We start from the raw sequence: 12,375 nt of genomic DNA, 5'->3' as shown, positions 1-12,375 counted from the left end.
CACCAATCATAGCACATAATTCTTTAAAAAGTCCACTAGTGAATGCACTGCCTTTGTCTAAGACAATTTCATAGAAAATTCCAAACTTTAAAATTACTTTGTGATAAAGAAATGAAGCCAAAGTACTTGCTGTAACATCAGGAAGGGAATCTGCAATTATGTATCTAGTACAACTGTCTACTACAACTATCATATATTTGTGATTTAACATATTATTGGGAGAATAATTCCCAGCTACATCTATGTGGATGCGATAGAAGGGGGGAACGGAGGGATAAGTAAGCAATGTACCATACGGAGAACCAATTTTCGATTTCGATACTTGACATATCGTACATTCTTTACATTTCTGATATATATATTTCTTCATGTTGGGAAAATACACTGTTTTTTACTAACATATCAAAGGTCTTGGAATAGCCAGAATGAGATGATCCCAATGCAGACGTGACAAGCATTAAAAACTTTATAACGCAAAGAAGTCGGAACTGCAACTAAAAATTTTATACCTTGAGAAGTTTTCTGTTTTCTACACAAAATTCCATCATTAATAGTAAAAAATAATGCTTGGCGTTCTATTTTAGGATTTCTATTTTCTTTCTGTTCCAACCAAGAAAAAATATCTTTAAAAACGAATCTTTACACTGTTCTGTTGCCAGATTTGACTCATTTAAAATTGAAAATGAATTTGTGGTCTGAGTAAACAAAATTTTCGGATCTTCTTGATTCTTTTTCTCGTGTTCCAAATCTCTAGGGGGGTTAGAAAAACGTGAAATGGCGTCTGCCTCTACGTTACTGGAGCCACTGATATGTGAAATAGTGAAATTATACGATTCGATTTCACTCAACCATCTAGAAATTTTACTTACATTCTTTGTTTGCTTCAAATAAATTAAACTATGACAATCTGTCTTCAAATAAAAATGACGTCCCAAAAGAAAATACCTAAATGAACGTAATGAGTACAATAATGCTAATAATTCAAGCTGATATGGGTGTAATTTTCTCTCGCTAGGAAACGCACGACTACAATAACTAATGGGAACTAGATTTGTATCGTCAGGTGAATTTTGAGGTTGTTTGACTAGTCCAGAAAGAGCGAGTTTGCTAGCATCAAAGTAGAGATACAGAGGATAATCAAGCTTGTACCTCATGAGACAAGGTGCTGAAATGATGGCTTGTTTGATATTATTGAATGCTGTCTCCTGTGCGTCCTTCCAACGAAAAGGAGCGTCTTTTTTCAACAAGGAAAGTAACGCTTCTGCTAATTGACTAAAATTAGGTAAATACGAACGAACAAAAGAAGCCAATCCTAAAAACTTTCGACTTGTTTCTTTGTTGTGGGACGTTGATAGTTGGAAATTGAGTTAATTATTCGTTTCGAAATAGACAAACCATCTTTACTAACAGTGTGACCTAAAACATCTAATGAAAAATATCCCAATTTTGTTTTTTCTGGGGAAAGCTTTAAACCAATTTCTTTTATTCTTTGAAGCAACATACGAGTTAACTGCAGAATTTCATCAAAACTATCACTAGACCAAAAATAATCGTCAACATAGGCAAATATTTTATCTTGTGGAAGACCTTCTAAGGTGAGTTTCACTAATCTGTTCATACCACTAGTAGATGTCTTGACATCCTGAGGAAAAAGATTAAAATGGTACGATCCCACGCCCGGAATCGAAAAAGCTGTAATAGGTTTAGATTCTTCAGTGAGCGGAATATTAAAGAAAGCTCCAAAAACGTCGCTAGAACATAGATATTTGCGTCCTGCCAAATTAGTCAAAGTATCCTGGATAGGAGGAACCGGAAAACTGTCAGGAACCATTTTTTTGTTCAAAAATCTCGCATCCTGTATAAATCTATACTGTCCATTCTTCTTTTTAACAAGCATTACCGGAGAATTATACGGACTAATACTAGGTTCAATGATCTTACTTTTCAATAAAATTTCTACTTGTTTTTTTGATCTCATCCCGTAGATGAAATGGTATCGAAAATTGGGGTCGATTTACTGGAATATTGTCTACTAATTCAATTTTATGCTTATATCCCTTAGTAACACCATAATCAAATTCATTCCAAGAAAAACTAGAATAAAATTCCTCTACTAAATCATATAATTGCTGTTGTTGATGTGGCAACAATTCAGGGTTAACATTTACACGATATTTATCATAACCTTCAGGAAAAGATTTCGTATTTACTGCATTAACTTGATGAACCTTATTGTTAGTGCTATTTTGTTTCTTGAAGTTGGTATCACTGATAACATTTTCGGCAGAACCCAAAACAACATCTTTTTTTAAGGAGAGTTTACTTTTGGTAGGATTAATCACAGATATTACCGGATGAATTTCGTCTACGACTGATTTACGCACAAAAATTTCTGCCTGCGTATCTATTAACTCATTAGGAACTAATAAATTGCGAGTTCCTGCAAGATCATTTACTTTTTTCAATGTAACTTGAACACTTGAATTTGGAGGCAAAACAACAGAGCGAGCCACTAAAAATTGAGGTTTATATAAATTTGCTATATGGTTAGAAATTTCTTCAAAAGATACGTATGGCGGCAATTCAACTCTTGGAGGAATACCAAATTTAACAAAACTAAAAGAATTCTTATTGTGATCAACCATTGCAAGATGATTTTTCAAAAAATCTTGGCCAATTATGCTATTATACGGATAATTATTATACACTCGAAAAGGATGCGTAAAATACTGTCCTCCTAATTTAAAAGTCGTTCCTTTGAGCATTTTATGCTTATTGCTTAAACTATTACCAGTAATTAAGCTAACAGTGCTGCCTGAATCCAATAGAAATAAATGCGGCTTATTATCAATATATGCTTTAACATGAGGCAAATCAGCTTCATATTGAATAGGAACATAATATCGCTTACTATATCTAACATTATTACACATATTATTGTCTACATTATTCCTATTATTCGACTTAACATTCTCATTTACATTGACAGAAGCAGGAGGCAACGAATAAAAGGATACGTTGGATGCATGAATGGGATTTCTTCGCTCCAAACGCGAATGCTCATAAGATTGTATACACACAGATTTTCCTTTGTGTGCGTGAGAAACTTTTGCGAGCGCAGTTCGTTGCACAAGATCTTGTAACTGGACTTTGATACCGTCCAACTGAGCTATCAATGTATTTTTTTCTTCAGGCTGACTTACAATTTCATTTTCGTTCTGAATATTAACATCTAAAGTATTTTCTTTTTGCTGTATAGCATTCTTACTAACAGGATGTATATTGTATTCGTTTGTTATTTCCAAGGACTTCGATTGCTGACTACGCATGCTGACAAGAAAATTAACTCTTTCCTCTAAACCTAAGGACTTTGCTAAGTCAATAACAGTCTTATATGATTTTCTTACAACTACAGAATAAAATGAAGGCAATAACCCATCGATTATCAAGTTAATTTGTTCGGTCGCTGGCATCTTCGGATTGTACTCGAGTATTAATTTCCACTTATGAAAAATGTAATCTAGAACAGATTCAGAATCTAACTGCTCCCTATTTCTCATTTCTTGCTCTAAAACTTGCGAAACTATGTTATCTTCATAAGCCACTATTAATTTCTTCTTAATCTGTACATACATGAAATTATCATATTCTGCGGTTGATTGTAAAGCTAGCAGATAAGCATGAGCCCCATTTTCTAAACAATACGGCAACAAATGATGTTTCTGTACATCACGTAGGTTATGAAGGACAGAAAAATCCTCAAAATGACTAAAAAATGATTGAACTGACTCGTTCAATTTGCCGGAAAATTTGGGGGGTTCTACTAAACGATCTATAGCAGAAGACATAACACTAGTATTCTCCATTATATCTATTTTCAAAATCACACTTATAATAAATATCTTACACTACTATGTATATATATCCAACACCACAAAGAAAAACAAAATATAATAACTTGGGAAAATTTTCTCTTCTCACCCACTTATTATTCGATTAAAATACAACAAAACAAAAAATTACTCTAACAGAGCAAATGAATAAAGTAGCGAGGGTGGGCGGGTGGGTTAAAAATAACTCTACTTAATTTCTGACGACAAACTAAAATTACACAGTACAAATTACTCAAAATTTGGGATCTTAAAGCATCTACCGAAAATTTAGAATCTTAATTTATCGAAATTTTAGGATCGTAACAAAGGCGTAAGCCTCACAGCATCTCCATCATGTGCCGCTGCTGTGTCGTCAGTTATAGCTCAGAATATGAAATAAATAAATGCAATCAAATGGGGATGGAACTGATGCACAACACGGTACTTAACTGTAAAATTGTGGTTGAATTTAAATAAGATTCAAATGTTTTTAATTTAGAAAATGACTAGTTGGGGAAAAGTGAGAGAAAGAGAAAGGTTGTAATTAAAGAATAGGAATGAGCACTAGCCTGATAGATCCATCGAGACTGGCGTCATCCTGGTCATCTGGAATGAATATCTGGAAAAGTCTGGATTAGCTGGTGACAGTCAACATCTGGATCTTAATCCTGTTGAACTGCAAGGGGCGTCGATAATGCGTCTTTGCGATGTTGTCCTTCTACACCTTCATTCTACTACTCTGGTAACAAACTTAAAGGTGTCTGCGGCGATGAACCGTCAGAATGGTACTCTTTGTCTTGTGGAGTCGGTAGTCCTCCAATGGTGGGATCCGCTTCTCTCCGATGATCCTGCACCTCTCTTGATCGCGTGTCGAATACCCCTTGTTGTTCTGTTCTTTGTGGTTTTGATCAATTCAAGAGTGATGACCTAATCGGGAAGTATCAGGCTGTGCTCGAAGGTATGCGGAAAGGAAAGAAGGAAGCTAGTAGAGTTTATTTAACAAATGTGCATTTACAACAAGTGTCTGAGAATGTACACTTCTAGTCAAAGTTTTCTTCAATTAGTTTTCAAAAGTTCATGTCTCTTTATATCAAATATACAGTCACTTCATTTCCAATAGAGATACTTCACACTATGCTTAAGTGGAGTAAAAAATCATATCAAATAACTAGTGAATAAAGGAAAAGAAAGTTATGCGGCTGGTTTGCTATACACTGAGCATCGACGGTGACCATTCTATCTGGTCTATTGCCTACTTATTAGAAGTAAGGCATCATAAACTTTCCCTGTTTGACACGAGGGACTCGCATCTGAATGGAGTCAGAGCATCAATTCGGCTCTCGCATCTTGTGGTGCTCAATGGTTTTAAAGTGAGACTGCTAATATTTTCCTTTAGTATGGCCCAATGTTGAAGCGATGCAGAAAAAAATCTAATTGTTTTTAGCTATACAAAAAATGGCATTGCGTATTGAAATGTTGTGGCTGCATCATTAACGACAAGGTTTATTGAATGACTATTGCAAAGAACATAGAAGACTCGGGAATTTATTTCTAAAATTCTATTCTGAATACCTGAATGTTTGATTTTCATATTGGAAACATTGTCATATCCTTAGCTTTTATGTCTTTGATAGGAATGTTAATTTCCTTTATATGTTTAATTATTACTTCCCTTAGTCCTAGACTAGTGATATCTGTTACCGCTACGAAAAAAGAGTGTTCTCAAATTTTTACAGGGCATTCTCTATTACTGTATGTAATTTGTACATGGCCGATTATTGTCATTTGTTCGGTACCAGAAATATCTGGTGTACAGTCTAGTATTATACTATAATATTTTGGAACTCTCAACAAAGAGAGCATTTTAATTTTTATTTGTTTACTAAGAATCAGAACGATTCCAGTTTGGACATCTTTTCCTAAGTAATGGTGGTATTTATTTGGTCCTCCCATGGGTCTCAAGTGGGAGTGTACCTTTTGCATACTTGGAGTTAGAACGTAACCGTTGAGCCCTAGTTCAAATAAGCGAGTTGCACACGTATTACATTAACACCAAAACTGCAAATGTTGCTTATTCGAATGTATTTATTGTATAGTTATATCTAGGCTGTTTACAGCCATCATACCACAATGTATTCTCTCGTTGCTATCGTTACACAATCAACATTCTATGATACAAAACATTTATATAATTATAACTTCTTAAAATATATATAACTTCTTCTTCTAACCTATATAAAATAATTAAATAGTTGGCTAGTTTATAACACCTTTGATTACAATATCTAAATGGTGCAGGTAAAGAATAATACATGCTGTCGAATAATGCATGCTATGCTGTCGTTCTATCTTTAATGGCTCCCGACAGGACTTATTGAAGTGATTTAGCACTTCTAGAAAGAATTCTGGACCGTATGACAACTTTACAAAGATAAGTATACATTAATTATTGCATAGCCCTCGTATATACAAAATTCACAATACATATAAATACATATCTTTATATTCCTTTTTATTTATTCTTTATATCAATAATATTCTTTTATAACTAATTATACTTCAAATTCTTTACAACCCCGTAGATGAGGGTCTATTCCAAAAATTATGAACAATTAACAATTTGTTTTTGGTCCAAGCATAGTTTTTTTTTAAGTAACATGGTCGAGGCTCTTTTAATGTTTAAACTCATTATAAATAAGGATGTTACAAAATATATTTCCTGCACTTGATAATTAGGTGTCACATATATTCATTACATACGTAAAATACGACATAGATAATATAGAATTCAGAAGAAGAAAAATGAGATGACATTATGATAGGAAAAATCAATAAAATTGATGTTAATTAAATTATAAGATAACGTGGTTTAATATTGGATCACAACTGATTAAAATGAAATATCAGTTAACATACAGATATTAAATTAACATATAAGGATAACATAAACATTAACAAAATTCTAAGTACAATCTAGAATATCAAATCGATAGCTTCCAACATAATAGGTCGAGCGCCAAGAATAAAATTCCTCTGTTATGTGTTTCTTATATTGACTTTTGTTATAATCTCAGGGGGAATTAAAGCTTTGACTAAGTCCATCCAATTACTTGATGACTAAATGGTTCTATTATATCACATTGTATTCCGCATTCTTGAGTATGCTCCGATCGATTACATAAAGATCCTGAATTTGAGTTCCTGTTATTGCAAACTTGTCCACCTAGGAATCTATTTTGTGACCAAGTACCCTGATTCGTATTGCGATTTCTACTAGGATTCCTATTATAATTCCGGTAACTTCTGTTACCGTTATCATATCTATAATTAGGTTGAGTTGAATTGTCTGTACTATTCTGATTATTTGTCCTAGTACCAAAATAATGGATGCTATTTCCTGCAGAATTAACACTATCTTTATTTTGAATACTTAAATTTCGAATATGCGCATAATTAATATTATTACATCTAGAAGTACCCTGATTTTTTTTTTTTTATTTCTGCTATTTCTTTCTGCTAGAAATTGGCTATCGTAACTCTGAACTAACATGATTAAATTGTTGAAATTGACACATTGAGCGGTCATCAACATTTGTTGTAATCTAAGTGGTAATAAAATACGGACAGAAGCTATTATACGTGATTCTGGTTGGTTTGGGTTAAGTGCATTTAATTCATTATATGTGGCCACTACAAATTCGGTAACATTTTTATGTATCTTAGGGTCAAATGATTTCGTTCTTAGTAATGCATCCCTATTTGCTAACATGAAATCGTTCTCATAGTTTGCCAATAGCGTTTCTTTAAAATCAGAATACCCATTAATGTTATCTCGGATTGCTTTGGACCAAGTCAAACATGGGGGTAATAAGACATGAGGAAGAAGTATCATGAATTAGACTCTTTAATTCCCATTAATTCACAGTCGTCCTTGAATTTTTCTAAGAATACCCTAGCTGGGATATCCTCAAGCACACCAGTGAGTTTTGTTAAGAATTTTATTTCACTAAATCGCAAAGGCGTATCAGTACTATAAGATTTCGAACACTTACAGTTACCGCGAGTGTTCTTACTCTTCCGTGTAGGATGCTTCGTTCTTCTTCCTGATTCGGTGCTCTCTTCACTATCATCCGATGATCCGCTATCTTCAAAAATTGCTTGGGAATGAGGTGTTGGTTCTGTCCCATTATCTGGAGGTCGATTGATATTCCTAGGTCCATCATCGCGCTTTCTCTCCTTAGCAAAAATATACTTTTCCTGGAAAGTATGAAACTCCTCTTGAAGTCCTTTAATCCTATTAGAATGTTCGTTTACTACCGATTCTATAACTTCGACGGCATTTTGTACTCCGGTATAGGTTTCAGCTACCTGTTCCATTTTCTGTTCGCATTTCTCGAATCTGGCATTAATTTGTACATTCCTTTGGTTCTGCTGCTGATGTAACTGTTCCCATTTATGGTCGTTTCTCTGCTGTAACTGTTCCAGCCGCTGATATATATTATCTTCTTGTTTGCGTTGGAATCGGTTCATTTTGTCCTCAAATTTTTCTTCCATTTTATATTGCAAATCATTCAGCTTGTCATTAAATTGCTGTTGAGATGTATCCATTTTATGTTGTAAATTGTTCATTTTGTCCTCGAATTGCTCTTCAATTTTATGCTGCAAAGCATCCATTTTGTCATCCAACTCCTGTTGAGACACATCAATTTTTTGTTGTAATTGCTGTTGCGACAACTCCATTTTATGTTGCAAGTCGTTCATTTGACGGGATATTTGTTTGAGTACATCTACCAAATTTTCAGATGTACCTGTTTCACTTTGATTAGTCCTAATGTCGTTAACTTCACCATCAGATAAATCCATCTTAGTATTTCTATATATTAATTTTCCACTCCTCAAGATGGTATAATTTTTAATCGACTCAATGACGTATGTATTTAACTATACTTTCAAACAGTACACAATGAATAAAACAACTTCGTTGCACTCACTTGTGTTCTCTGCTAAACTTGGTTTACTAAACTTCTTACCAGTTTTTTTAGCTACTCCCGGTGTGAAGGCACCATTATACAACGTATTCGTTGAGCCCTAGTTCAAATAAGTGAGTTGCACACGTATTAGATTAGTACAAAAACTGCAAATGTTGCTTATTAGAATGTATTTATTGTATAGTTATATCTAGGCTGTTTAAAGCCATCATACCACAATGTATTCTCTCGTTGCTATCGTTACACAATCAACATTCTATGATACAAAACATTTATATAATTTTAACTTCATCTTCTAACCTATATAAAATAATTAAATAGTTGGCTAGTTTATAACACCTTTGATTACAATATCTAAATGGTGCAGGTAAAGAATAATACATGCTATGCTGTCGAATAATATGTGCTGTCGTTCTAGAGTGGAGAGTTAGAACATTGCTAAATTGAAAAATATATAAAATATACCTTGATAATCCTATTCGCCCTAGCTGATAATCTTATCTACTTCGCTGCAAGGGAAATCTTGAACGATACCTGTTTGATAATTAAAATTGAGGAAAAATGCTCTGAATTTCCTGAGGGAGTATTTACCTAAATGTGTGTGAAGTAGCTTCAATTATATGCTCAGATGAACACAATTTTATTTTTCCATGTGGGCCCGTTACGAAGCAATATATCTTGATAGTATTCTTTTTCAAATTATGCCGCCCATTAGACTAGCCGCCCTGGGCGGTGGCACGGTTCAACCGCCCCTCGCGCCGGCTCTGCTTCTTTTACATGTGAATTATCGTATGGAATTTCGAGAAGTACGTAGAATGAAAGGTCGCGTATGGCAATGACACGTGCTAAAATATAAAGATAAGTATCTTGCAAATTTTGTGAACATAAATGTGTATGCGCAAATGTTGATAAATTGGTGAGACATATATCTTCTTGCATGTCTATCTTGTAACACTCCGTTGAGAGGAATCACTCTGCTTATTTACTGGAAAAAGCAGAATTAAAAAATCTGTATTCTTCCAATGTTATCGTGTGAAGTAACGGCAGCACTTATGTGCGTATTAATATTGATAACTTCCATTACGCGACACCAGTTAATAGTTCATATACCCACGCCACAAACGCACACTTGCAGATGTACACACTGAAGCACACCTGCTAATATCGACAAGCTTACGCCGGAAACTAGAAACACACACACGCAAGAAAGAGAGGGAGAGAGAATCTGATTGTACCTTTATACTGAATGCACAATTACTCACAAAATCATTTTAAAAAAAATGTAAATGAAACTTTCAAATATTGTGACCATTGCTGCGTGTAACACATGAAATTGTTCTTCCATAATGACTGATTCGTAATATGATGTATATGGGTTTCTTAATGGTAGTATAAGGAAAATCCTTCAAATAGAGCACAAAATAAAAAGTGAAATTTATTTCTCAAAGTTTGTAAAATCGAAGTCGTTGGGCATTATGGGAACCGTCTACAATAACAATATATGCAAATAATTATTAATATACTTCACGTTTTCAAGTGGATGCAAGAAAGTGTCGAATTGTGTTTGGTTTCATAATCATTGAATGATGTTTTTATATATATACGTGGGACTATGTGAAAATTTTGAATTAACCTTACTTCTTTGATGCTTCATTCTCTCCACTTAACGTTTCCAACCAAACATTTATATAAAGGCTACGATTTCTTCCAAACTATGATGTTTTCGATACAACTACTTTAAAGTATTCAAACTCTACTCTGAGAATTTCTATACCAGAAGAATCGACACGCAAGTATTCATTTTTACAGATTTAGTGTAAAGTCACAAAAATGTAAGCAATATAAAGAAATTCGGGCAAGCTTTTACTTTCACTCAGACGCTGCAACCGATTTCTCTGAAGCAGTTTAGGAAATACATGTGTTAAGGTAAGTCGAAATGTTGGCTAAATCTCTTTTCACATTTTTGCCATTTGTGAGGCTTTTCCCCTGTATGTATTACCATGTGTTTCGCTAAATTGGAACATGCAGTAAATCCTTTTCCACACTCTTGGCATTTCTGAGGTTTTTCACATTTATGTATTAACATGTGTCTAGCTAAACTTGAACGTCGTCTAAATCCCTTTTCACACTCTTTGCATTTATGAGGCTTTTCACTTGTATGAATTAACATATGTGTACCTAAATTGCCACGTTGACTGAATCTTTTTCCACACTCCTTGCATTTGTGAGGCTTTTCACCTGTATGTATTAACATGTGTTTAGCTAAATTGGATCGGTGACTAAATCGCTGTCTACACTGTTGGCATTTGTGAGGTCTATCACCTTTATGTATTAACATGTGTGTAGCTAAATCGGAACGTTGACTAAATCCCTTTCCACACTCTTCGCAAATGTGAGGCTTTTCCCCTGTATGTAATACCATGTGTTTCGCTAAATTGGAACACCCAGTAAATTCCTTTCCACACTCTTGGCATTTATGAGCTTTTTCACCTGTATGCATTAACATGTGTCTAGCTAAACTTGAACGCTGGCTAAATCCCTTTTCACACTCTTTGCATTTATGAGGCTTTTCACTTGTATAAATTAACATATGTGTACCTAAATTGCCACGCTGACTGAATCCCTTTCCACACTCCTTGCATTTGTGAGGCTTTTCACCTGTATGTACTAACATGTGATTCGCTAAATTGGAACGTCCAGTAAATAACTTTTCACACTCTTGGCATTTGTAAGGCTGTTCACCACTATGTATTAACATATGTGTAGCTAAACTGAAACGTCGAGTAAATTTCTTGCCGCAAATTTCGCATGTGTAATAATTTACACCTGTATGTATTAACATATGTTTACTTAAACTGGTACGTTGACTGAATCCCTTTCCACACTCCTTGCATTTGTAAGGCTCTTCACCTCTATGTATTAATATATGTGTAGCTAAACTTGAACTTTGAGTGAATCCCTTTCCACACTCTTGCCATTTGTGACGCTTTTCTCCCGTATGTATTAACATGTGTCTAGATAGTTCCGAACGTCCACTAAGTATCTTCCCACAGACTTGGCATGTCTGGTTTGTTTTATCTGAATGTATGATCATATGTTTCGCCAAATTTGTACATTTATTGAATCCCTTAGCACACTCTTGGCATGTGTGAGATTCCTCACCAGTATGGTTTAGCATGTGACTAGTCGAAGTTGAATATCCGCAAACTACGTTTTTACTATTTAGGGAAGTATAATATTGAGTACTTTCATGTCTTCCTAAATGGGATTGAGTAAATTCTTTGCTAAACTTCTTGAAAGACTGAGATTCCTCATCTGAATGAGAAATTGTTTTCTTTTGTCTAATATACACGGTTCAGTGCAGAGAATATGTTCATGAACCATGAAAAAAAAAAATGACAAAAGAAGAAAGTGAGAATCCAGCTACATATAACAAACACCAAAGAAATACAGAAGCTTGCTTGAGAAATAAAAAAAAATAAATAAATAAAAATAAAATAAAAATAAAAAAAATA

At 34.2% G+C, this 12,375-nt stretch overlaps 1 protein-coding gene across 3 annotated transcripts in view; it reads right to left on the bottom strand.

Moving 5' to 3' along the window:
* The window catches only part of LOC145680265 (uncharacterized), a 329,870-nt gene that overhangs the window by 270,421 nt on the left and 47,074 nt on the right, over positions 1 to 12,375 (bottom strand). For 2 of the 3 annotated variants that reach the window (XM_081750611.1, XM_081750612.1), the window contains exon 2: positions 10,390 to 12,201. The exons of the other annotated variant lie outside the window; for it this stretch is intronic. In XM_081750611.1, the coding sequence (XP_081606737.1) occupies positions 10,782 to 12,201 (1,420 nt within the window). In that variant the 3' untranslated portion in view covers positions 10,390 to 10,781. Of the gene's footprint in view, positions 1 to 10,389; positions 12,202 to 12,375 lie in introns of those variants that run through there. 3 annotated transcript variants of the gene reach the window in all.

Source organism: Thermobia domestica, chromosome 3 (assembly GCF_964235325.1).
Source record: "Thermobia domestica chromosome 3, izTheDome1.hap1.1, whole genome shotgun sequence".
In the NCBI taxonomy this organism is placed as follows: Eukaryota; Metazoa; Arthropoda; class Insecta; order Zygentoma; family Lepismatidae; genus Thermobia; species Thermobia domestica.
This window is presented reverse-complemented; position numbering and strand designations above follow the sequence as displayed.